The sequence below is a fragment of the Giraffa tippelskirchi genome, chromosome 11 (genome assembly GCF_054371585.1).
Source record: "Giraffa tippelskirchi isolate mGirTip1 chromosome 11, T2T-mGirTip1v1.2.pri, whole genome shotgun sequence".
NCBI classification, from domain to species: domain Eukaryota; kingdom Metazoa; phylum Chordata; class Mammalia; order Artiodactyla; family Giraffidae; genus Giraffa; species Giraffa tippelskirchi.
This window is the reverse complement of record NC_137285.1, coordinates 125,474,610-125,501,357: the sequence shown is the minus strand read 5'-3', so window position 1 is coordinate 125,501,357 and position 26,748 is coordinate 125,474,610. Positions and strand designations below refer to the sequence as shown.

General features: G+C 37.4%; 1 protein-coding gene, 1 non-coding gene and 1 pseudogene across 3 annotated transcripts in view; all 3 read right to left on the bottom strand.

Moving 5' to 3' along the window:
• The window catches only part of RNF169 (ring finger protein 169), an 81,914-nt gene that overhangs the window by 18,374 nt on the left and 36,792 nt on the right, over positions 1-26,748 (bottom strand). Inside the window, exons 3-4 of one of the 2 annotated variants that reach the window (XM_081539650.1) lie at positions 9,542-9,688; positions 3,869-3,987 (exon numbers count right to left, since the gene is read on the bottom strand). In XM_081539650.1, the coding sequence (XP_081395776.1) occupies positions 3,869-3,987; positions 9,542-9,688 (266 nt within the window). The remainder of the gene's footprint in view (positions 1-3,868; positions 3,988-9,541; positions 9,689-26,748) is intronic. The other variant, XM_081539651.1, reaches the window with a different exon arrangement.
• On the bottom strand, positions 17,538-17,670 carry LOC145528061 (small nucleolar RNA SNORA57). The gene has a single exon (XR_014070133.1). It is a non-coding gene; the product is annotated as a small nucleolar RNA SNORA57 (small nucleolar RNA).
• Positions 25,188-26,721, bottom strand: LOC145526636 (glyoxalase domain-containing protein 4 pseudogene; annotated as a pseudogene).

Sequence of the window (26,748 nt, the reverse complement as noted above, 5' to 3'; positions counted from 1 at the left end):
CACTGCTTGCAAAGGATTTAAAGTCTAGTGGGAAAGTGACTTTATAAGGGATTTTATAAAAATCAGGATCTATAAGAAGGTCATGGGGGACAAAAGAGTACAGTGGAAAGAGCCAAGAAATCTAAGTTCTAACTCATCGTCCTTCTATTTTAGCAGTCTAAGATTTGGCAAGCCATGTTTTCTTGCTGGCCTTTAGTCTTTTCACTCTGAAACAAAGGAATTAGATAAGACAATATTTATGATCCTTATCAGCTCTGTGTTCTAAAAGAAGATAACAAAATAGTGGCAGCAATACTCACTGAAGACTTAACATATGCCAGAAATCTCACTAGACACCGTTTGCTTAACTTACAGTTTTGTACAGCAGTTCTGGCAATACTGCCTCACTTTTCTTTTTTCATTTTTTAAAATGGAAGGAGGATAAACGGTTTGACTATATATTTTTTTAATGGTTATATCCTATTTCCCAAGTAGAAGTTTAGGTGATTTACAGTAAAAATATGTAAAAACTGAGCCTAAATAAAGACCACATTAAGTAATAAATATGAGAAGAGTATACCAAATGTTATTTTTAAAAATTATATGCCATGTTGTAAGGCCATGATGACTGAACTGAAAACTCTGCCATAACCCTGAACTTCTTGACAGCCAAAGCACAGAGGAAAATGGAACTGGACATGTAGCTCTTAGAAAAGACACTGGCTGAACAGAGAAAGTTTTTCCAGATTGAGCTTTTAGTATAACTTGCAATCAGTTTTTTTTTTTTGATTCTTCAAGTGGTAAAGAGGGTATAAGGAATGAAGGGAAATACATTTAAACAAACAACAAACCAGTTTTTCAAATATCTAAAATAAGACCTTAACTTTATAGTTTGTATCTTATGGTTCAAGTTATTAAATCTTTTCAATTCACATATATTTTATGATTAACTTAGAGATGACCTTAGGTTAACTATTACTCTACCTGCCTATTTGAAAGAAGCTTCATTTTCAAAGAGCTATAGGACTTTCTTAATAGTGTAGCAAAACATTCTTTGTTTTGAACGTTTCAAATGCAAATAGTCTGAGCTGCTCTCACAAGATGCAGTCAGAATCTATTGATGGACTTCTTCCAAAATAACCATCCTATCAGGCCTACTCGCTCTTACCTCCATGCTTCTGGTCTTAAGAAAGAAAAGTTTATAGAGTAGATAAGTAAAATAAATGCAGATTAATTTGATTTAAATACAGATGTTAAAAAAAACTTTAAAACTTTTACAAATGAACTCTCGTTAGGAAACAAACTTGCAGAGAAAATCTATTCTTTAGCTGTTGCTTACCAGATAGAAAAAAATGTATTTGAAATATTCCCAAACTATTACCAATGCTAATTCCTTTTTACTTGTGCCAAAACATATAACATAAAAGTTACCATTTTAACCATTTTAAGTTCAGAGGCACACTGTTATGCAACCATCATCATGCTAATTCTTTTTTAATATATCCATAAACCTCATCCCAGTGTCAGCACTAACAACTCCACACTACTTTCCTAAATATCATTTAAAATTGAAACAATATTTTCTTAACTAAGAAATAAAACATGTTGACTCAATAAGAGATGCAGTTCACAGTATTACTATAATAGATTTTCCAACCTTAAGTTTCCATGACATCAACAAATTATTTCCTAAAAAGATAACTGTACCAACCAAATCCAATTAATATTTTTTTCAATTGTACTGGTAATTGATCTCAGCCCACAACCTTGGATATTTAGAGGAAAATGCTGAGATTCATAAATGTATAATATGACTGTAAACATCTCTTAACAATAATAAAATGTTAAGCGAATATTTTCCTATAAATTAAGCCCATTGTGACTCAGTGTTACAAACTAAGAGAAAGGATGAGCCAAGAAGCAGGAAAAGAAGACGTACTACAGATATTCCAGAGCCACACATAATCAGAAGCACAACCCTTGGTATATAGACTTTACATTTTGCCCTTCAGAGAAGAATTTTCAAAGTTCCTTGCTAGGCATTTCTAAGTAACAACAATATTAACCTTTTAACCACTTTAAAAGAATGAATTACAAGGGCAGAGATCAGAATTGGTAATAAGTAGTTCACCTATCAATGTCTACTCCAATTAACTGGGGCAATTTGGTCTTGACATAGTATTTGGGTTTTAATAAAATTTCCTTTTTTTCCAAGTAATTTCAAATGAAGAGATATTAATTGACTAATCGCAGATTGCCTAGAGCAACATTATTTTGTTTCAGGGGATATTTATTGTAACTTGATTGGAATTAATAATATGATCTTCTCTTTTTCAGCAGACCCCTCTAATAATCATTAAGATATATCTGCTATAAATGGGGAAAAGTTCTATATAAATATTCTGCAGCTGACAATTCTAAGTCAAGCAATCTTGAATTTTTTAACTTTACAGAGCATCTATATTTCAAACGCATATGCACAAAGCAAGAGTTTCATCATCACCATAAATGGTTAAGTACACTGGCTTACACATTATATACTGGGTCCTTATTACATCAGTCAAACTTCAGTGGCTGTAATACAGTGGCCATTCAACAAATTTCAAATGAATGAATAAACAGTTTAGGAAACAGCCTTCCTGGAAGGAGTTACCATCACCCAGAGAAAGGAAGGCATTTAAGGGAAGGAGAAGTTTAGTGAATTTTACTCACAGAAATACTCAACATTCTGTAATAATCTATATAGGAAAAGAATCTGAAAAAGAATGAATATATGTATAATTGAATCACTTTGCTGTATACTTGAAATGAACACAACATTAAGTCAACTATACTCCAATAAAATTTTTTAAAAAAGAACAGGAAAATCAGAACATATACAAAAAGGATTCAGATATAAAAACATCAGGGATCACAACAGTATGAACTTTATAACATTCTTAAACTTGGTAGATTTTTTTGGTCTTATTTATTAGTGACTAACAATAAAGAGTGTTCAGATAAAAAGGATCCAGGTGTATGTCCACAAGAAAAGCAAGAGAAGTCCACTTCATAATGCTGTGGGAAGGAAGAGAAGAACCCCAGAAGTAAGAGTGAGTAACGCCAGCTTTAAACCAAAACAGACAACAAAGCAGGGTAAAGATTGTGTCTTTTCATATTAAAACAGAGAGTATGAAATGTAGTAGCTGTCCCCAAAATGTCCGTTGAATAAATAATTCAAATAAATGATTCCTTCCAGCCTTCCTCCCTTCTTTCATTTTTCCTTCCCTTCCTTTCCCTCCTATCTATCTATCCATCCTTCCTTCCTTCCTTCCACTGAGGCCTTCATTATTCTTCCATCACCCAACATCCATCCAATTGCTCCTTCCTTTCCTCCCCAGGGCCTGCAAAGTCCAAAGTATCAAGAGATTCCTTGACAAGGGTCTTAAAAACTTTTCAGTTTGCCCTCTTGAAACCTATCAAGATATATTTTAGTTCCAGGCACTGAAAAAAAAAATCAACTTTGGCCTCAAGTTCCTACTAAGAGAAAAAAGTTCACAAAGAAAATCCATGGCTATTGTCTTCAGTATCAATGGATATTGAATAAGACTTTATTATTTCCTCCCAGAATAGAAAGTTCAACTCTTCTATTCAGCAGAGCAATTAGTACAATCCTATCCTGAGGATACCAGAAAAGGATAAACTTTACTTTTCTTTAAAAATTCAGTACAGTCCCTTATTTCTTTCTAATCCATATTAGAAAACCAGTTTCTCCCTTCCCCAACTCCCACCTCCCTCAAGGTAGCTACAATAAATACTTTCGCTCCCCCACCCCACCTCCCACCCCGTCCCTTTTGTCTCATACCCCAAAATGAAAGAACCCTGACTGAGTTCATTATCAGTCTCTTACCCTGCCAGGAAAGCTAAGGAGTAGGAGTTGTTCTTGGAAACAAATGCCGAGCGGTGTGTCTGTATCATCTTGCCTCGGGAAGGTTCTTCATTCTCTGAATCTGAGAGACGTGCAGGACACTGGCAGGAGACAAGGGAGACAACACTGTCCATTTGGGGTTCCCATGGAATCTCCCATGGCTATTGTTCAAATCTCTCTATTATATGCTACTTCTCTCTGAATCCAATCGATGTTTCCAACTGCCTCCTAGGATTTCAATCTGGATAGCCCAAATACAGCTCAAACTTAATATATCCAAAATAAAACTATTTCTCTTCTCTAAGTCACACTACCAACCCAGTTAGAAGCCTTAATGTCATCCATGACTCCTTTCCTTTTTTCAAAGTCATAGTAACATTGCATAGAGCTCTTGAGTACCCCAACACACCCAAGTATTTTATTTCATTTACTCTTTAACCAGTTCCACTAAGAAAGGCCTATTATCTTTTACAGATGGCAAACTGAGGCTCAGAGTAGTTGATTTGCCTAGGATTTTAGAGTTAATAAGTAGCTAATGCTGGTACTTCGATCCAGAGCATCTGTCTTCAAATTTCCTCCATGTTATTCCTACTTTGCTCCATCGTACTCCTCAAATGTCTCTCAGATCTAACTCTACTTGTGTATACTCATCATCATTGCCTTTCCTTAGATTCTCATCATCTCCTGCCTTGACTACTGCAATAATCTACTTACAGGTCTTGCTCTTGCCAGCCTTTTTTCCCTCTAATCCTCTCCATCCTATTAAGCACACAGATCCCATCACTGCCCTGCTTAACTGTTGGTGACTTCAGGATCAAGTCTAAATACCTTAGCATGATCCAATAACCATCAAAACCTAGATCCAACTTTCTTTAAAGTTTTTCTCGCAGCAGTTCCAACACAGGTAACTCCTTGAGCTCTACAGCAATCAAACTATTCTCAACTCTCCACATGTACCATCATAGTCTTTCAAAACTTCTATTCTTTTGGACATGCTATTAGTCCCTTTCCCTAAGATTCTCTTTCCACATTTTCTGCCTATAAAATATTCACTGGCCTTTCAGAGGCGTCTTAAATACTACTTTCTCTTGAAAGGTTTTTCCATCAGCTTTTTCCATCTTGCTGACACTATTTACCTTCACTTTATTTTCGAGTTTCTTTTTGAGTCTTTAAATTTATATTCAATGTTTCTTTTATGTGTGCCTTTTACATACAACATATGAGAATTTACTCATGATTTAACATGAGTTTCTTCTTTATAGTATGTACGTGTGGGCTAAATCACATCAGTCATGTCTGACTCTGTATGACCCTACAGACTGTAGCCTGCCAGGCTCCTCTGTCCCTGGGATTCTCCAGGCAGGAATACTGGAGTGGGTTGCCATTTCCCTCTCCAGGAGATCTTCCCAACCCAGGGACTGAACCCATGTCTCTTGTGTCTCCTGCATTGGCAGGCTGGGGGAGCAACTATCACACTGAACTGTAGCTTCTTATTTAGGAATCTGACTTCTGTTTTAGACAACTGACTCGGAGAGCAAATGATTACCTTTTCTCTAAAACATACCATTTTACAGTAGGTAAACAAAAAAATGTCTAATCATCTAATGATTAACCAGTTTTCTAATGATTAAGTTAATATCAAAGTTAGAGTTGTAGACAGAGGCATGCAAGGCATCTTACAGCTCAGAGTACATTGTATTCCCTAAATGTTTTGCTATTCTCTAGTCTGATAGGCACATTCATACAACAGGCTAGGTTTCCAACAGCCTGCAAGAAAGAATTGAAGGATTATAATTTACAGAGAAGCTCTTCAGTTTTGTAGGGTATCCATCACTCCTTAAAACCCTGTTGTACAAACTATTCACTGGAGAGACGTTAATAGCACTAACTCATTACCAAATAGTCTGAGAAGCAAGAAAAACCTTTGACATCAATAGACTCAACAGGGGGGTAAATAATGGCAATTTTTCTTTATTTAGGCTTTTCTACACAATCAATTCAGTACTGAATAAAAGAATATTCAAATTCCAGCTCTACTATTAGCTACCACTGTCACTAGAGGTTAGTTGCTTTACCTTTCTGAGTCTGTTTCTCATCTATAAAATTAAGAATGATCTCTCTACTATTAATACACCTATTGTGATAAACCATTAAAAACACATGGTGCATTAACTCACAAGTAGTAAATGCTCAACAAAAGATAGATTTTGTTTACATCAACTTAAGTACTATTAATCTTTTAAGAAAACACTTTAGTGTTATAATATGAATATGCCAGGTTTCTTTTAATTGTTGAAAATAAATTTACATTACTATAAATAATTACATAAAGAAAAAGTACTCCAAACCCCAACCCCTCTATATTTCTACCCCCACAAAAACCTAAAACTATTAAGATAGGGAAATATTTACCTCTCATCTTTAACACTGCATAAAAATAAACCTATAGCACAGATCCCCTGGAATAGAATATGGCAAACCACTCTAGTACTCTTGCCTGGACAGTTTCATGAACAGAGGAGCCTGGTGGGCTACAGTCCATGGGGTCTCAAAGAGTTGGACATGACCGAGAGAATAAGCATGCACGCAGGCAATGAGGCATGTGGATACCGTCACAGTGGTGGTGTAAGACAGCAAAATATCAACAGGAGATTAATTAAATAAATCCTACAGCAAAGAATAACTAGCAGACCACTAAATAATGATGCGGGATTCTTTATTTACATGGCAAGACATCCATGATTTATAATTTATTAAAATAGATTATAAAACAGTATGTATACTAGGTTGCATTTTCCGAAAAGAAAAACAAAATATGTTATACACACACACACACACACACTTAGAAATCTGGAAGGATATTCACCAAAATGTTTATAGAAGTTATCTCTAGATTGTGGGATGACAAGCAATTTTCCACTTTCAGCTTTATAATCTTTGGCATGGCTATAATTGTTACACCAAATTGTTTTCCAACAATTTGAACTATTATTGGTATTAACTGTCATAACAGATCATAATAAATTAAACACTGTGCCTATTTTATTTCCATTCTAAACAAATAACAGATAACTGCTTCCAGAATCAGCCCTTGCCTTCCTCTATTTGAATTCAACTTGATAAACATGTATCAAACTCTTGTGATGTGCAAGGTACTATGAGAGATTTTTAAAAATGGTAAGACATTTCCTATAATCAACAAACTTACAAATCAAGTAGAGAAACACAAACACACAAATAACTGTAACATAAGGAAGAATTAAGTAAGTCATATAAAAGTTACAAACTGAGGAGAGGAAAGTTGAGGGGGAGAGAATGGATAATGGGAGTGGAGAAACAAGAAATTCCTACCGGTTCCAGGAAGGCAACAGCTTCATAGAAAGATTAATAGCTTTTCATCAGGTAAGGTTAATGGCGTATCAATAAGATGAAATGCAAGAGCAAGGATCCTCAGAAGAGAAAGTATGGGTTACATGTTTGGGAGAAAGCAAACAGCTCAGTTCCCTAGAGTTCTGGGATGTAAGCAAGGATAGAAAGATAAGCTAGACTAGTACTAAAGACCTAAATGTGAAGAGTTCTCATTCAGTTCCACGGGAAATGGGGAGCCACTGAGGTTTTTGAATCAGGAGGGTAAAATGATCAGTCCAGCTCTAATCATAATACTCTCTTTATTAAATATAATCCTTTAGCTGACTTTCCGCTGAGACCACTTGAACATCTCTTCAGTCCCAATGAATGTATTGTTGCTAAACTAAATGAAATTACTTGTCCTACACCAAATCTCTTAAGAAATATTTGATTGTAAAAGTCTCAAAAATATGAAATATAAAAGTAGACAGAGAAAAGGTAAAATCACAAAATCTCAAACATGAAGTGTTCTTATATCCAATTTTATTCAATGTATAGGCAATTTTGTAAAACTGGCCATGACCAGTCAGAATTGGTATTAATACTTCCTGATTCCTTTTAAGATTAAATTTTAGGTTGATGTAATTAATTTCTGTTTCAAAGACTGACATGGCAGAAGAAAAAATAATTAGCAAATTTCCATCTTTGTTATGAGTGGATATTCGAGATCATATCCTCGAGGAAACCTGGGTCTGGCAAGGTCAACAACAACAGGCTCTTTCTATCAAAGGGCCATAGTAAAGAGTAAGCTCTCCAAAATTGGTTTGTTCTGAAAAGAAATCTCTTTCTGGGCAGTTTTTGATGAGAACAATAATGGATAGTCCTGTTGGGGTGAAGAGGCAGAGTTTGCAGTTTTTAGAGACCACAGACAACTATTATTAGTTCGGGGCTATTAGTCAGAAGAAATATTATATGCACAACACTATCATGTATTTTATTCTTGCCTTCCTAGATGAACTATATTCTCTCCAAAAGCAGTCTTTTTCCTTTTGTAGTTCCCAATGAACAGAGTTTTAAGAGTACATAAGCATTTCATATTTTTTAAATTGAATCTTTTCAGAAGGTCGGAATGCAAATGGTTGTTTTTAACAATCAAGTAATAACAATTATTATAACTGGGATCAAAAAGCCCCACATACACATTGACAGTCAGCAAATACTATCAATTCAAGAAAGCTTATGTAATCTCAGTTTCTAAAGTTCAGGAAAAACACCTTTGCAAAGAATAAACCAAAAGCACTGAGAAATTAAGTAACATGGCCAAAGTTGTACAATCTGTTATAATGCTGGGACCTGTTTAACAGGCAAACTTCTGGTCTAGAGATTTTTTTCCCTCTATTCTGTTATGCTGCCTTTATATATAATAAAACTTTATTAATCCACCTAATTAAAAATAAAACCTGAAATACTAACAAGACAGAATCATAAAACATTTTAACAGGTATGACTCTAAAGGTATGCTAAGCACATACAGTAAGTAATAGAAGATGTCAGAGCCAACATAAATTGCTAAAGGAAAAGAAAACCAATTGTAATCATACATTTGAGCCATAATCAGTAGATTCTCCAAAGGGCTTTCTTGTATTAGTTAAATATAACATTTACAACCTTTTCCAGTAATTTGCTTGGTAAATAAGTAACAAAAAGAATTCAGGCAAGATTTGGCCCAATTAGAAGTTTCATTAAGTTAAGTTTAAACAAAGTATCTAATCTAATATTGAGGACTGACCCTGTAAGTCTGGTGGGCTACAGTTCATGGGGTCGCAAAGAGTCGGACATAACTGAGCACACACACAGACACACACACACACACACACCTTGTAAATAAGAACTGTGCTGTTTGGGTTATTATAAAGAGTAAAGGGAAATAAAATACAAACTTTAAGGAAAGTTTATCCTCCTAGTTGAGGATATAACACATACAGAATTCCATCAAACAACAACACCTAAGTCAAAATGACAATATATGTATAAAGCTTACCCCAAGTAGCATATACCACACTAGGTTTTTCTTCTCACTCACCATTTTTCCCCACTACTCTCCCTTAATCTTTCCACACAAGTCACATTGTCCTGTTCACAAATCATTTTCTCCAGCTCTCCATCTGGATGCTAAGTTCTTCAATACCCTTAAGTTGCATAGTCAATGACTGTTACTGTTCACCAAGACAGTTTTTTCAGATCCATGTTACCTGCGCTAATGGCTGATTTTGAGACAGGTGTCCATCAAAAAGGTGATCTACTTACACGCTCTAGATTTGTCTTCAGTACTAATGGCTCATCTCTTTTTTTCTGTTCATCCATTTTCCTTTTTCCTATTTCTGTGTCCTCTGGTAACAACTTGTGGATTTGATCTTCAGAAGTTTTCTCCTCCTGTAACTTTTCTTCTCGCAGCTAAAAATACAAATCACATCGAGACAGTAGTTTTAGGCAACAAAAGACTTAAAAATATCTTTTATTCAGTAGTCTATTAGAACAAACAGGAAAGTTCTGAGACTATTTTCTTATTGCATATAAAGCCCTCTTATTTTTAAATAAGTCAACTTCTACTTGACTCTTGCCAAATATCCACTTCATGGCTTAAGATTTAACTGTTCTGCATTCTTGAGCAATATGAACTCACAAAAGCTAAAATACACATAATCAAGAACTAAGGTTTATTCATGTAGCCAAAAAATGATGAATCTAAAAACTTTCTTAATACCCATAATCCAGATACAACTGCACTAGGCCAGGAGAACAGCAAAGATGTATGCCACAGAGGATCAGGGAAGTTGGACTAAGCAAGAGAGGTCTTTGGGCCTATTGGCAACAGAAAAAATGGCATATAACTGTTCCAATGTCCTACAATTTATGCTGTTATCTTGTTACCTACAGGATAGGTCAAGTACATGGTCTACAAAGAAAGTTAAGGCAGACTAATATGCTCCTCATTTGAGGGAGGTAGCATGGCATTATGAAAATAAGATAGCTTTTAGAATTAAGTAGTATCTTGCTATATACTTACAGTATATCAAGAGTTCCTTTCCTAACCTCCCTTTATTCTCTTTTCATTGCCTGAGACTTTAATAAAATTTAAATGGCATAATGTATATGAAAGCATTTTAGGCTACTAATATTTTTAATCATACTTATAAAAAATAAGACTAGAGAACAAATTTTTTCATTGGCTGTCAACTCAGTTATAAAACAACAATAACAATAAACAACAATATTCAGTTTTTTTAATTAATATTTATTTTTTATTTTTTTAAGTTATGAAAGTATAACTCATTTACGGAAGACTTAGAAAACACAGAACAAAGTTACATATAGTCCCACTATACATTACAATTATTTTTTAAGTAGGCAAATTAAGATTTTTAGTTGGGAGTTTCAATATCAAACTGAAAAATTAATAGAATGAATAGACAGAAAAGTAGAAGAATACAGTAGACTCGAGAGCTTCCCAGGTGGTGCTAGTGGTAAAGAACCTGCCTGCCAATGCAGGATCTCTTGGTCAGGAGGACATGGCAACCCACTCCCATATTCTTACCTAGAGAAACCCATGGACAGGAGCCTGGCAGGCTACAGTCCATAGGGTCGCAAAGAGTCAGACATGACTGAAGCAACTTAGCATGCACACACGCACACACAGCAGATCTGAAAAGTACCATGAATCAATTCCATATAAATTAAGATTTATACAATTTTCACACAACAGTAGGATACAAATTCTATTCAAGTTCCTATAGACTACAAACTAGAAGACACTGGAACATATCCAGGGACATAAAACAAGGTGCAAAAATTTCACAGTCTTAAAGTATTAAAATCATACAGAGCCTGTTCTCTTATCACTGTGGAATTATTTTAGAAATCAATATCAAGAGATATTTGAAAATAACCCACATATTTTTAAGTGCAGTGTGACATCTACCAAGAGAGTTCACTGACTTAGTCATTTAAAGCCTCAATAAAGTTAGACTGAAAAAAACAGACGGTGATTGCAGAGAAGAAAGCATTTAAATGAGAAATTAATATCAAAGATACTTTAAAAACCCCGTGCATCTGGAAATTAAATGTCCACTTTAAAATGATGGGTGTATCTAAGAAGCCATAACAAGGAAAATAAAATATTTGTAACAGAATAAAAATGAAAAGAGAATTTATCAGAATTTGTTGCATGCAGCTGAAACTGCTCAGTGTAACTTAAATGCAATGTGGAATCTTGAAAAAGGTATGAAAACAAATAATGGACACTGGCATAAAATTTTATGAAATTTGAACAAAATCTGTACTTTAGTTAATAATACCATGTCACATGTTAATTTCTTGTTTTTGATAAAGATTTAGCCTTATATTTCCAATTTCCATAGGTATGATTCCAATAAGCCTGAACTAGTCTTAACAAGCTGGTCTAACTCAAGAGGTTATGAATATGCAAAGAACACCAAATACAATGTTATATAGGAGGAGATTCAAATGAAATAATGTAGTCCCAACTTCTCAAGTCAAACAAGAACACAAGAGGATGAAAGCTAACCCATAGCTAGAGAGAAAGCAAACCTGAAGTCTATGTTAACTGCCTACATGAAAGATCAATGCCTTTTAACGATGTTAGATGAGAAATTCTTATTCAACAACATGACCACAGGCTTCACTAAGAGGCATTTCACTTGAAGAGAATAGAAAGGCAGAGTGGCAAAAAGAAAACAAGTTTCAGCATCACCTTACCATTTACTGAACAGTGTGTGTCAGGTGTGGCACTAAAAAAGCAGCAACTAAGGTTTACGACTTAGGTTCAGTTCAGTTCAGTTGCTCAGTCATGTGCGACTGTTTGCAACCCCATGGACTGCAGCACACCAGGCTTCCCTGTCCAATACCAACTCCCAGAGCTTGCTCAAACTCATGTCCACTGACTCGGTGATGCCATGCCACCATCTCATCCTCGTCTCCTTCTCCTCCTGCCTTCAATCTTTCCCAGCATCAGGGTCTTTTCAAATAAGTCAGATCTTCGCATCACGTGGCCAAAGTATTTCAGCTTTAGCTTCAGCATCAGTCCTTCCAATGAATATTCAGGACTGATTTCCTTTAGGATGGACTGGTTGGATCTCCTTGCAGTTCAAGGGACTCTCAAGAGTCTTCTCCAACACCACAGTTCAAAAGTGTCAATTCTTTGGCACTCAGCTTTCTTTATGGTCCAACTCTCACATCCATACATGACTACTGGAAAAACCATAGTTTTGACTAGACAGACCTTTGTTGGCAAAGTAATGTCTCTGCTTTTTAATATGCTGTCTAGGTTGGTCATAGCTTTTCTCCCAAGGAGCAAGGTCTTTTAATTTCATGGCTGCAGTCATCATCTGCAGTCACTTTGGGGCTCCCCAAAATAAAGTCTCTCACTATTTCCATTGTTTCCCCATCTATTTGCCATGAAGTGATGGGACCAGATGCCATGATCTTAGTTTTGAATGTTGAGTTTTAAGCCACCTTTTTCACTCTCCTCTTTCACTTTCATCAAGAGGCTCTTTAGTTTTTCTCTGCTTTCTGCCATAAGGGTGGTGTCATCTGCGTACCTGAGGTTATTGATAATTCTCCCGGCAATCTTGATTCCAGCTTGAGCTTCGTCCAGCCCAGCATTTCGCATGAAGTACTCTGCATATAAGTTAATTAAGCAGAGTGACAATATACAGCCTTGACGTACTCCTTTCCCAATTTGGAACCAGTTGGCTGTTTCGTGTCCAGTTCTAACTGCTGCTTCTTGACCTGCATACAGATTTCTCAGGAGGCAGGTAAGGTGGTCTGGTATTCCCATCTCTTGAAGAATTTTCCACAGTTTGTTGTGATCTATACAGCCAAATGCTTTAGAGTAGTCAGTAAAGGAAAAGTAGACGTTTTTCTGGAACTCTCTTGCCTTTTCAGTAAACCAACAGACGTTGGCAATTTAATCTCTGGTTCCTCTGCCTTTTCTAAATCCAGCTTGAACATGCGGAAGTTCATGGTTCACGTACTGTTGAAGCCTGGCTTGGAGAATTTTGAGCATTACTTTACTGGCGTGTGAGATGAGTGCAATCGTGCGATAGTTTGAGCATTCTTTGGCATTGCCACGAAAACTGACCTTTTCCAGTCCTGTGGCCACTGCTGTTTTCCAAATTTGCTGGCATATTGAGTGCAGCACTTTCACAGCATCATCTTTTAGGATTTGAAATAGCTCAACTGGAATTCCATCACCTCCACTAGCTTTGTTTGTAGTGATGCACCTAAGGCCCACTTGACTTCGCATTCCAAGTTGTCTGGCTCTAGTGAGTTGATCACACCATCGTGATTATCTGAGTCATGAAGATCTTTTTTGTACAGTTCTTCTGTGTATTCTTGCCACCTCTTCTTACTATTTTCTGCTTCTGTTAGGTCCATACCATCTCTGTCCTTTATTGTGCCCATCTTTGCATGAAATGTTCCCTTGGTATCTCGAATTTTCTTGAAGAGATTGCTAGTCTTTCCCATTCTATTGTTTTCCTCTATTTCTTTGCACTGCACTGAGGAAGGCTTTCTTATCTCTCCTTGCTATTCTTTGGAACTCTGCATTCAAATGGGTTAATCTTTCCTTTTCTCCTTTGCCTTTCACTTCTCTTCTCAGCTATTTGTAAGGCCTCCTCAAACAACCATTTTGCCTTTTTGCATTTATTTTTCTTGGGGATGGTCTTGATCACTGCCTTCTGTACAATGTCACAAACTTCCCTCCACAGTTCTTCAGGCACTCTATCAGATCTAATCCCTTGAATCTATTTGTCACTTCCACTGTATAATCGTAAGGGATTTGATTTAGGTCATACCTGAATGGTCTAGCGGTTTTTCCCTACTTTCTTCAATTTAAGTCTGAATTTGGCAATAAGGAATTCATGATCTGAGCCACAGTCAGCTTCCAGTCTTGTTATTGCTGATTGTATAGAGCTTCTCCATCTTCAGCTGCAAAGAAAAGAATCAATCTGATTTCAGTATTGACCATCTGGTGAAGAGTCCATGTGTAGAGTCTTCTCTTGTGTTGTTGGAAGAGGGTATTTGTTATGACCAGTGCGTTCTCTTGGCTAAACTCTGTTAGCCTTTGCCCTGTTTCATTTTGTACTTCAAGGCCAAACTTGCCTGTTACTCCAGGTATCTCTTGACTTCCTACTTTTGCATTCCAGTCCCCTATAGTGAAAAGGACATCTTTTTTGGGTGTTAGTTCTAGAAGGTCTTGTAGGTCTTCATAGACCCATTCAACTTCAGCTTCTTCAGCATTACTGGTAGGGGCATAGTCTTGGATTACTGTGATACTGAACGGTTTGCCTTGGAAAAGAGCAGAGATCATTCTGTCATTTCTGAGACTGCACCCAAGAACGGCATTTTGGACTCTTTTTTTTGACTATGAGGGCTACTCCATTTCTTCTAAGGGATACTTGCCCACAGCAGTAGATATAATGGTCATCTGAGTTAAATTCGCCCTTTCCAGAGTTAGGTAATGTGTTCAAATTCAGAGCCATAACCTTCGAACTGGAATTCAAATCTACGTTTACCTTGGTGGTTCTCAGCCAAGGATGATTTTACAGCTGGCAATGTCTGGAGACGCTTCTGGCTGTCACAGCTGAGGGGACAGGTGTATGTTACTACTGGCCTCTAGTGGGTAGAGGCCAGGAACTGCTACTAAACATCCTAAATGCATAAGACAGCCCCCAATAATATATCATACACAGATGTTACCATTTTAAAAACACTAAAAAATTTCCTGTTTTATGTATTTTAGCGTTACTTTGTTCAGTGCTTAATTGTGTTTACATACTATGTTCTCTGGCTTTTTAAGTGTTTCAGAATGCATCCTTTGCTTCCTAATAACGTTTATTGCTGCTCTCAAAGTTTTTGACAGTGAACTTGTGCTATTGGCAAAACAACTTTTTCACTGCAATGTTGAGTCTCTGTGAACACAGCACCAACTTGAAGTTAAAAATTTACAAAATTGAAAAACCCCATATATCTATTTAAATCTTTATATGAATCATGTTGGTATTTTCTCTATATTGGATTCTGTAGATGCTAGTTTTTGGTCCCTTTTGATGGTTATTTATAAGGACTTGAGAACTTGGTCTCTTTCCTAGAGACTTTTTATACTCAGGAAAAATGAGTTCAGATAGTGTCAGACAACAGCATATAAACCTGAATAAGAAGTATTGATATCTGCTGTTGATTGAACTCTTCCATGTTTCAGATGTGAAATTTATAGAGCTTAGCTTATTTAATCCTCAAGGGCTTTGTTTGTACCTACCATTACCATTTTATAGACACAAAAATTAACACTCAGTGGTTATTACCTAAAGTCTGTGTTTGAATACTGAAGAGTTTAGATTTTAAAGCAAACCACTGGCTTCAAATACTAGGGTTTCCCAACCTCAGTACTATTGACATTTTGGGCCAGATAGTTCTTTGTTAAGGTGAGCAGGTCAGAGTCTGAGTAGAAGGCTTATTCATGAATACTTTACTGGGGAGCAGGAGTTAAGGATGGAATGGTACAACAGAGACAGCAAGCCAATAAAAGTGGTTGGCCTAATAGTTGTCCTACAGAGGACAATGTGAGAAACTGTATGAAATGCAGCTCAAGACTCAATCTGAAGTGAGAAAGGGAGAAGCAAATATTATATATATATATATGTATGTGTGTGTGTGTGCATAAATAGACTCCCACCTCCTGCTGACCAAAGTTTGCTCCACTGGATGTTAAATATCCCTCACACTGGCTTGTACAACTCCAGTAAGTTCCCATGGTAAGCACTGTACAGCAACTGCAGAGGAGCCCTAAAACTCAAAGCAAGAAGCAAGCAGTGTGAGCCAAAACAAGAGATCTCAGACTGCACCAAGTGAAGCTGCCCACTACTGTAAAGTGGAATGCTTTTTACTGCCCCCATTTTTTAAAATGTTTATTCATTTATTGGCCATGCTGGGCAGCTCGTGGGATCTTAGCTCCCTGACCAAGGATGGAACCTGTGCCGCCTGCAGTGGAAGGGGTGAGTCCTAATCACTGGACCATGAGGGAGTTCCCTGCCTCCATTTTTAGATACTGAAGGAAATGGCACCCACTCCAGTATTCTTTCCTGGAGAATCCCAGAGACAGAGGAGCCTGGTGGGCTGCCGTCTGTGGGGTCGCACAGAGTCGGACACGACTGAAGCAACTTAGGAGCAGCAGCAGCAGCATGTAACTACCACCCAGATCAAGAACTCCCTGTGCCTACTCCTCACCCCAGAGTATCCATGATCCCAGCTTACAATACCAAAAACATACTTTCCCCTGTTTTTGAGTTTTATATAAATGGAATTTTATGTATGTACTGAATCGCTCTTCCTTCAGTCAACATTTCATTTGTGATCCAAGAAGGAGGGGATACATGTACACATATAGCTGATTTACTTTGTTGTACAGCAGAAACTAACACAACATTGTAAAGCAACTACCCCCCAATTAAAAAAAAAAATTCCATTTGTGAGATACATCCATGTAGGTGTATTTAGTAGTTTGTTCCTTCTCATTGTTTTATAGTACTCCATTGTTTGACTACAAAATAACTTAATGATTTTATTGTTATAGATATTTGTGTAACTATTAATTTATTTATTCACAAATAAACTACTATGAGCGTTCTTGAAAATGTATCCTGATACATATACTGTCCTGTGGGATATATTCTGGAAGAGAAGCTGTTTAGTCATAAAGTAGGGGTACACTGCCATAGTTTCCCCAAATTGATTGTACAAATTATACTCCCACCCTAATCTGCAATGTAGCAGGAATGACAGTTGCTCTCAACCCTGTTAACACTCAGAATTGTCTATTTTAGCCATTTCAGTGCATACATATCGATACTGCATTATGACACTTCAATTTGTATTTTTCTGATGACTAAAGATCTAGAGCAGTTTTTCACATGCTTATTGACTATTTGAAAATTCTCTTTTATGACATACCTATTCACATTGTTGCCCTTTCTCCTTTCAAATATTTGGAATTTCCCCTAATAATTTATAGGAGTTATACTTTTTGGATATGAGGCAATTTTCAAGAAAAAATACATACATCCAAGAAATACACACACACACTTTTCCCGCCTCTCATACTAGCTTGCCTTTTTCATTCTCTTGGTAGTGTCTTTTGAAGACAAGAAGCTCCAGGTTTTAGCGCAGTTTAACATTAGTGATTTGTTTAAAAGAAACTGTCTCATAGTATCTTTTTTTTCTTGCTCTGTGGCCCGGCACTTGAGGATATAACCGGCACTGGAAGCTGCTGGTACCGAAGACATGACGCCAAGGGGACCAGAGCCCATTCCTTCTACCTCCATACATTACATGAATCAGGAATCCCTGCCAAGAAGAGGGTCCATAGGCACCACCCCCCTCCCCAAGATCCCCAGCACAACCCCCGTGTCTACAAAGTCACACTCACTCAGTCACCCTCCTCATGGTATCTTTAAGGAATTTTTATTTGACATTTCACATACAGATCTACAATCCACCTTGAGCTGTTTTTTTTTTTTGTAATCAACTATGTTAAGGAATAACCTACATATGATAAAAGGATCACATACGGAATGCATAGCTCAACGAATTTCAACAAATGTATATAACCATGTAACCATATCCCTAATCAAGATATAGAACATTTTTACCACCAAGAAAGTCACCTCAAACCCACTAGTGGGAATTCCCTGCAGTACAGTACTTACGACTCTATACTTTAACTGCCAAGGGCCCGAGTTTGATCCCTGGTCAGGGAACTAAGATTCCACAAATCACGCAGCGTGGCCAAAAACAAAAACAATGAAAAACCCACTAGTAATCAATCTCCCACCCTACTCAGCTCAAAGCAACCCTTAATTTTATAACTATGACTACAGATTAGTTTTGCCTACTATAAAATCATACAGCATATATTCCTTTATGTCAAGATTCATTCACAGTACAGTTTTGATATTCATCCATGCTACTAAGTTCATTATAATACTATATTCCTTATATTCCTTTTATGGATAAGTTGTATTCCATTGCATGAATATACCACAATATGTTTATCCATTCAAGTACTGTACATGTGGGTTGTATTTAGTTTGGAGCTGTTATGAATAAAGCTGCTATGAACATTCATGTCTTCTTCTGAACAGACATTTTTATTTTGCTTGTCTAAACAGCTACACGTGGAGAAGGCAATGGCACCCCACTCCAGTACTCTTGCCTCGAAAATCCCATGGACAGAGGAGCCTGGTAGGCTGCAGCCCATGGGGTCGCTAAGAGTCGGACACGACTGAGCGACTTCACTTTCCCTTTTCCCTTTCATGCACTGGAGAAGGAAATGGCAACCCACTCCAGTATTCTTGCCTGGAGAATCCCAGGGACGGCGGAGCCTGGTGGGCTGCCGTCTATGGGGTCGCATAGAGTCAGACACGACTGAAGCGACTTAGCAGCAGCAGCAAAGAGCTACAAGTAGAACTGCTCGGTCAAGTAGTTAAGTGTATGTTTAAATTTATAAACTGCCAAAATGTTTCCCATGGAGATTATATCATTTTATACAATCAGTCCTCCATATCCGTGGGTTCCACATCAGTAGATTTACCCAACCATAGATCAAAAATCAATCTGCCAGAATTCCCTGGTAGTGCAATGGATAAGAATCCTCCTGCCAGTGCAGGGGACATAGGTTCGATCCCGGTCCAGGAAGATTCCACATGCTGCAGAACAACTAAGTCCATGCACCACAACTTCTGAGCTTGCACTCGAGAGCCTGTGAGCCTCAATTAATGAGGCCTGTGCCACGACTACTGAGCCCATGTGCTGCAACTACTGAAGCCCATGCATCTAGAGCCTGTGCTCCGCAACAAGAGAAGCCACTGCAATGAGGAGCCCACGCAGTGCAATGAAGAGCAGCCCCAGCTCTCTGCAACTACAGAAAGCCTGCATGTAGCAATGAAAATCTAGTACAACCAAATATAAAATAAATAAGTACTTTAAAAATATCAATCTGCCTTTGGTGGAACTTGTGTACACTGAACCTGCAGATGCCAAAGGCCAATTGTACTCTTTTTTTCATAAGCGACTTGAACATCCATGGATTTTGGTATCCACATGGTTTCTGGAACCATTACCCTGCAGATATGGAGGGAAGATTATACTCCCACTAACAATTCATGAGAAATCCAGCTTGTTTTCATTCTTACACTCATTTGGACACATGGAATTCTTAGCCTTTTAATTTTAGCTATTCCAGAGAAAGTAGGGGATATCCTATATGTGATTTTAGTGAGTATCTCCCTGCTGGTTAACTATGTTGAGCATCTTTTCATATTTTCGGTAGCATGTCTTCTTTTGTGAAGTGTCTGTTTTCAATCAAGCTTCTTTTTAAAAAAATTCTAAATAAAAGTCTGCTGTTAGATATTTTGAGAGTATCTTCTCTCAGTATTTGCTTTGTCTATTTTCTAAATGCACAGAAGATTTTAACTTTAATAAAATTCAATATATCATTTTTTTCTTCTGTGATTAGGATTTTGGGGATTCTTGTCTAGTAAATCTTTGCCTACCCTAAGGTCAATATTTTCTTCTAGATTTTCTTCTGCATAATTTTAGCTTTTATGTTTAATCTATGATCCATTTTGAATGAATGTTTGTATGTGGTATAGAGATGAAGACTGACTTATTCACAGGATAAGTCTGTTCCAATATCACTGTTGAAAAGACTGTTCTTTTGCTACTGAATTATTTCTGTGCCCTTAGGAATATCAACTGACTATTTATGAGGGGGTCTATTCTAGGACTATATTCTATTCCATTGATCTATGTCTTTTCCTTATGCCAACACCATACTCTCTTGATGACTATCATTTTAAAATCAGGTAGTAAAAGTCCTCCAATAAAAACAGTCATTATTCACAGACATGATCCTCCATGTAGAAAATCCGATAGAATCTACAAAAAAGCCACTAAAACTACTAAATGAGTTTAGCACAGTTGTAGGATCAAGTATCAAAATGTAAAAACCAATAGTATTTTTATATACTTGCAAGAATTGTAATACCACTTACAGTAATATCCAAAAATATGAAATATTTAAGATAAATCTGATAAAAGATCTGGAAAGTGAAAACCACAAACCACTGCTGAGAGAAACTAACAAAGAACTAAATAAATAGAAGGATATCATGTTGATGGGTCTGAAGACTCAATTACTGAGATATCAGTTCTCCCCAAATTGATCTATAGACTCCGGGCAATCCCAATCAGAATGCCAGCAAGTGTTTTTGTAGAAATTTGCAAGCCAATACTAAAATTCAGATGGATATACAGTGAACCAAGAAGCCAAAGTAACTTTGAAAAAGCCAAAATAACTTCTTACTACAAGCTACAATAATCAAAACAGCATGGTACTAGTGTAATAATAAACAAATAGATCAATGATACAGATACAATATAGAGTTTAGAAGCAAACCCACAATATGCAGGTAACTAATATTTGACAAAGGTGCAAAAAGCAATCCAATGGAGAAAGGATAGTCTTTTCAGCAAATGTGCCAGAATAACTGGGACATCCATATGCACAACATATATAAAAATTAACTCAAAATGGATCACAGACCTAAATGTAAAGCCTAAAACTATAAAACTTCCATTAGAAAACACAGGAGAAAATCTTTGTTGACTTTGGAAAAAGAATTCTTGGATATAACACCAAAAGCAAAATCTACAAAAGGAAAAAAAAAAAGTACAAAGTGTATTTTTTGAAAGTTAAAAACTTCTACCATTCAAAGGGCTCTAAGAAAATGAAAATACTGATATAGAGAGAAAATTATTTACAAAGCATATACCTGATAAGACTTGTATTCAAAAATATTTCAAACTTCAACAGTAAGAAAACACAAATAAACACATGAAAAGATGCTCAACATTATCAGTCATTAGGGAAATACAAATTAAAACCACAATGAGATACCACTACATAACAACTAGAATTGCTAAAATTAAAAAGACTAACCCTACCAAATGTTGGCAAAGACTGAGAGAAACCGGAACATTCATACACTACTGGTAAGAATTAAAATGGGAAAACCACTTTGGAACAGTTTGCTAAGTCACTTCAGTCGTGTCCGACTCTGTGCGACCCCATAGATGGCAGCCCACCAGGCTCCACCGTCCCTGGGATTCTCCAGGCAAGAATACTGGAGTGGGTTGCCATTTCCTTCTCCAGTGCATGAAAGGGAAAAGGGAAAGTGAAGCCGCTCAGTCGTATCCGACTCTTAGCGACCCCATGGACTGTAGCCTACCAGGCTCCTCCATCCATGGGATTTTCCAGGCAAGAGTACTGGAGTGGGATGCCATTGCCTTCTCCGACAGTTTGGAACAGTTTGGCAGTTTCTTAAAAAAGGAAGCACACCTACCCTATGATCCAGCCATCTCAAGCTTAAGTATTTACTTAAGAGAAAAAAAAAAATTATTTTGTACAAAGACTTGCAAGTGAATGGTCACAGTAGCTTTATTTGTAATAGCTAAGAACTGGAAACAACCCAAATGTCTACTAAGAGGCAAACAGATAAACAAACTGTGCCAAGTACAATGAAATACTATTCTGCAGTAAGAAAGAATAAATTATTGATACATGTAACTAGCTGAATGAATCTCAGAATTACTACACTGAGTGAAAAAGGGAAACAGAAAAGCATTAAGCAATTTAGACCAAAAAGAAAAAACATTAATTGGACTTCATCGTAACTAAAAACTTTCATGCAAAGGATACTAACAAAAAAGTGAAAAGACAATCTACATAGTGGGAGAAAATATTTACAAATCATGTATCTGATAAGGATTTAATATTTAGCATACATTAAAAAAAAAAAACTTACAACTCAACAACAAAAACCCAACTCAAAATTGAGCAGAAAGACCTGAACAGCCATTTCTCCAAAGAAGAAATACAAAGTTATCAATAAGGACATGAAAAAAGGCTCAACATCATTATTCATTGCTGCTAAGTTGCTTGAGTCGTGTCCAACTCTGTGCGACCCCACAGACGGCAGCCCAACAGGCTCCTTCGTCTCTGGGATTCTCCAGGCAAGAATATTCGAGTGGGTTGCCATTTCCTTCTCCAGTGCATTAAAGTGAAAAGTGAAAGTGAAGTCGCTCAGTCGTGTCTGACTCTTCGCGACCCCATGGCTGCAGCCTACCAGGCTCCTCCGTCCATGAGGTTTCCCAGGCAAGAGTACTGGAGTGGGTTGCCATTTCCTTCTCCACATTATTCATTAGGGAAATGCAAATCAAAACCTAATAAGATACTCACTAGAATGGCTATTTTTTTAAAAATCAGAAAATAACAAGTGCTAACAAGAACGTGGAGTAATTGGGCCCTCACACATTGCTGGTAGGAATGTAAAATTGTGAGGCTGCTGTAGAAAAGTTGAACGATTCCCTTGACCTGGCAATTCCACTCCTAATTATATACCCAAAATAAAAGAGGGAGTCAAATGGACACTTGTATTACAATGTTTATGCAGCATTATTCACAACAGCCCAAAAGTGAGAACAACCCAAGAGTCCATCAGGAGATGAAAGGATTAACAAAATGAAATGTTGTTGTTGTTCAGTTGCCCCATCCAGTCATGTCCGACTCTTTGGAACCCCATGGACAGCAGCACTCCAGGCCTCCCTGTCCCTCACCATCTCCCAAAGTTTGCCCCAGTTCATGTCCATTGCATTGGTGATACCATCCAGCCATCTCATCCTCTGAGGCCCTCTTCTCCTTCTGCCCTCAATCTTTCCCAGCATCAGGGACTTTTCCAATGAGTCATCTGTCCACATCAGATGAACAAAACACTGGAGCTTCAGCTTCAGTATCAGTCCTTCCAACGAGTATTCAGGGTTGATTTCCCTTAAGATGGACTGGTTTGATCTCCACGCTGTCCATGAGAGTTTCAGAAGTCTTCTCTAGCACCACAGTTCCAAGGTACCAATTCTTTGGCGCTCTACCTTCTTTACAGTCCAGCTCTCAGAACCATACATGACCACTGGGAAGACCATAGCCTTGACAAAACGGAACATCCAGCCATAAAAAGGAACAAACCTACTAAAACATGCTACAATGTGAATGAACTTTGAAAACATGCTGTGTGAAATAAGCCAGGTCACAAAAGGACAGATATGATATGATTCCACTTACATATCTAGAATAGGCAAATCTTTAGAAAGACAAAGTAGGTTAGAGGTTAACTGGGGTTGGGGGTATGATGGAATGGGGAGATATCGATCAATGGGTACAGAGTTTCTGTTTGGAGTGATAAAAATATTTTGGAGAAAGAGAACAGTGATGATTGCACAACACTATGAATGTACTTAAGGCCACTGAATTGTATACTTAAAGTGGTTAAAATGACAAATTTTATGTCGTAAGTTTTTTTGTGTGTCATATAACTTACTAGGTAAGTATCATGAAGTTCGAGCTAGCGTTTTATCCTTTCAGATACTAAATAAATAACCTGTATGACAGGTTCACTCAAGGCAATCATCTAGCAGGAGGCTTCAACTAATCTTCTGGTTAGAATCAAATAGTTGAATTGTCTGAGAGCTAAACACAAAAGCAAATGGAATTCCTAGCCATAGGGCAAGGCTCCACTGAAGGAACAGGCTGTGGAGCTCACTAGATTCTTCAATCCTGTTCATTCAAGGGTGGAGATGCCTACAGAATATTTGCAGCTAATCATGTCATGAATAATACCCATTTTACCATGAAAAATTATTCATCTTCATAATTGCAAAATCTGAGTGATGGGTATATAGGTGTTCATTTTATTGACCTTTTTATATTTGTTTAAACATCACAAAAATTAAAAATTTAGAAAACATTTATAATATTCATTATGCTAGTCAACAAACCTCAGGCACTGGATGATTGCAGAAATAACTGAAGGGCTTACAGGAGCCTCTGCAGAGAAAGTTCTGATTACTGTCTTTCAAATACTAAGTAACTACCCCAGAGTATGTATTCCCTATTATTAATAGTACTTCAAATGTTAACTAGCCATACTTAAGAGTTTAGAATAAAACACATATGAACTTCTTTCAGTCTGGAACCATGTCTTATTTATCCTTGATGTCTCCTCTCCCACTTTAATACTAGACATAGGGCCTGTATCCAGTAAGTTTAATTCCACAAACATTTACAGTGCACAAGAATCTATGTGTTAGGCACTGCTTTTAGAGCTAAGGATATAGCCCTGACCAAAAATGACAAAGTTTTTTGTAGAGGCTTATATTCTGTAAGAATGTGATTGAAATGAAAGATGTGATTGGACTAATCAATTTTTAAGAGGTCTTCCAACAAATATTCCCTGCAATACAAACTATACCTATTTTGGTGACCACAGCAGTCCCCACGTTTTGGGGGAGCTTCTCTCAATTCCACAGTAAAAGATAACCAATGCAATGGTGTCATGAACACAGGGCTGGTGGGAAGAGTGCTGTTCAATGGCACTTTAAAACAAATCTGGATGTACCTGTTTTCATTAAAGTTACATGCTTATCAAAATTCCCTCCACTCCCAACCAAAGGTAATGTTCCATACAGCTGTCTCAGGCTAGAGAAGAATTTATGACTAATGTAATACAGTCACACATAGAGTGTGCCCTTCCAATGATGGCAAGGATGACAGTGAGAGTTCTCCTCTAAATGCACTAATAATGATGGGATTTTTGTAAAATATATCAGACCTTTCAAAAATTAAAATACACAGATCTTTACCACCCCAGCCTCCCTAGCTGTGCAGGAAACAACAAAGTTATGAGAGCATTTATCACATAATGCATGCATTAGGCCTCACAAGTGTTGAAACAGGAAACACTAATGCTTGTTACACATGATGTCTTCAGGTAACCTGAAGCCTTGTTTTACTTTGTGAAGCAAACCATTCATCACTTTCATCTTCTGCCATTACATCATCCAATAATTTGCTTCTCTCTGGATCCATCTTTTAGAGTTTTCAAAATGTTTCATCTCCCACAAAGCAAGTTTCATGTCCATCGGGGTCAGGCAGAACGGTCACTTGCACTGTTGCTTTCCCTAGAGTGTCCAGACCCACACGGGGAGTCAGAATCCGCTGGTTCTCCCATTTTATCAAGTCTTCTGACAACTCTTTCTAGGGGCAAGAAAAGGCAATTTGTCCAAAAGCTGCTGCAAGATCACTGCCTCCGGGATGTCCCATAGCTCCAGCTTACACTGGTTACCAGCATAGCCAGAAAAGTCCTCTGTTTCTTTTCATCTTTTTCATAAACTTTCATTCCTAGTAAATTATACCAGTAGCTAAAGGACTTCTCAAGATCAGACTCTGGTAGAGATACTTTTAATATAGGATCTGTCTGCGGTGGACTGTGGTTCTGCAAACAGAATTTATATCCTCCAGGGGCTTTGGTTTCAAAAATACCTCCTGCAACCTCATTGAGTGGCCACTCCAGCTTCCTGGCATTGCTGATGGTCTGGCTAGAAGAATGAAACAATTGGCTTAAAACTCAACATTCAGAAAACGAAGATCATGGCATCCGATCCCATCCCTTCATGGCAAATAGATGGGGAAACAATGGAAACAGTGAGAGACTATTTTCTTAGGCTCCAAAATCACTGCAAATGGTGACTGCAGCCATGAAATTAAAAGATACTTGCTCCTTGGAAGGAAAGTTATGACCAACCTAGACAGCATATTAAAAAGCAGAGACATTACCTTGCCAACAAAGGTCCATCTAGTCAAAGCTATTGTTTTTCCAGTAGTCATGTATGGATGTGAGAGTTGGACTATAAAGAAAGCTGAGTGCCAAAGAATTGATGTTTTTGAACTGTGGTGTTGGAGAAGACTCTTGAGAGTGCCTTGGACAGCAAGGAGATCCAACCAATCCATCCTAAAGGAAATCAGTCCTGAATATTCATTGGAAGGACTGATGCTGAAGCTGAAACTCCAATACTTTGGCCACCTGATATGAAGAACTGACTCATCGGAAAAGACCCTGACGGTGGGAAAGAGTGAAGGCAGGAGGAGAAGAGGACGACAGAGGATGAGATGGTTGGATGGTATCACTGACTCAATGGATATGAGTCTGAGTAAACTCCGGGAGTTGGTGATGGACAGGGAGGCCTGGGATGCTGCAGTCCAAGTGGTCACAAAGAGTTGTACGCGACTGAGCGACTGAACTGAACTGGCTAGAATTGAGTGTGATAATCATGAAGTCATTGCCAAGTTTGTAGTTTCCGATGCCCTAATTGTAAGTCAGTTCTGTAACAAAATGATCAGCCTCAGGTCCAAATCCATCCATTGTTTTACTTCATTTCTCATCATTAAGGCCTTCATTCCCAGGACATCACGATAGAAATGCCGTTAGGAAATGGTTTTCCACTTTGAGCATGAAGTGTAGAACCCTGCAAGTCACCATGACCTCCTA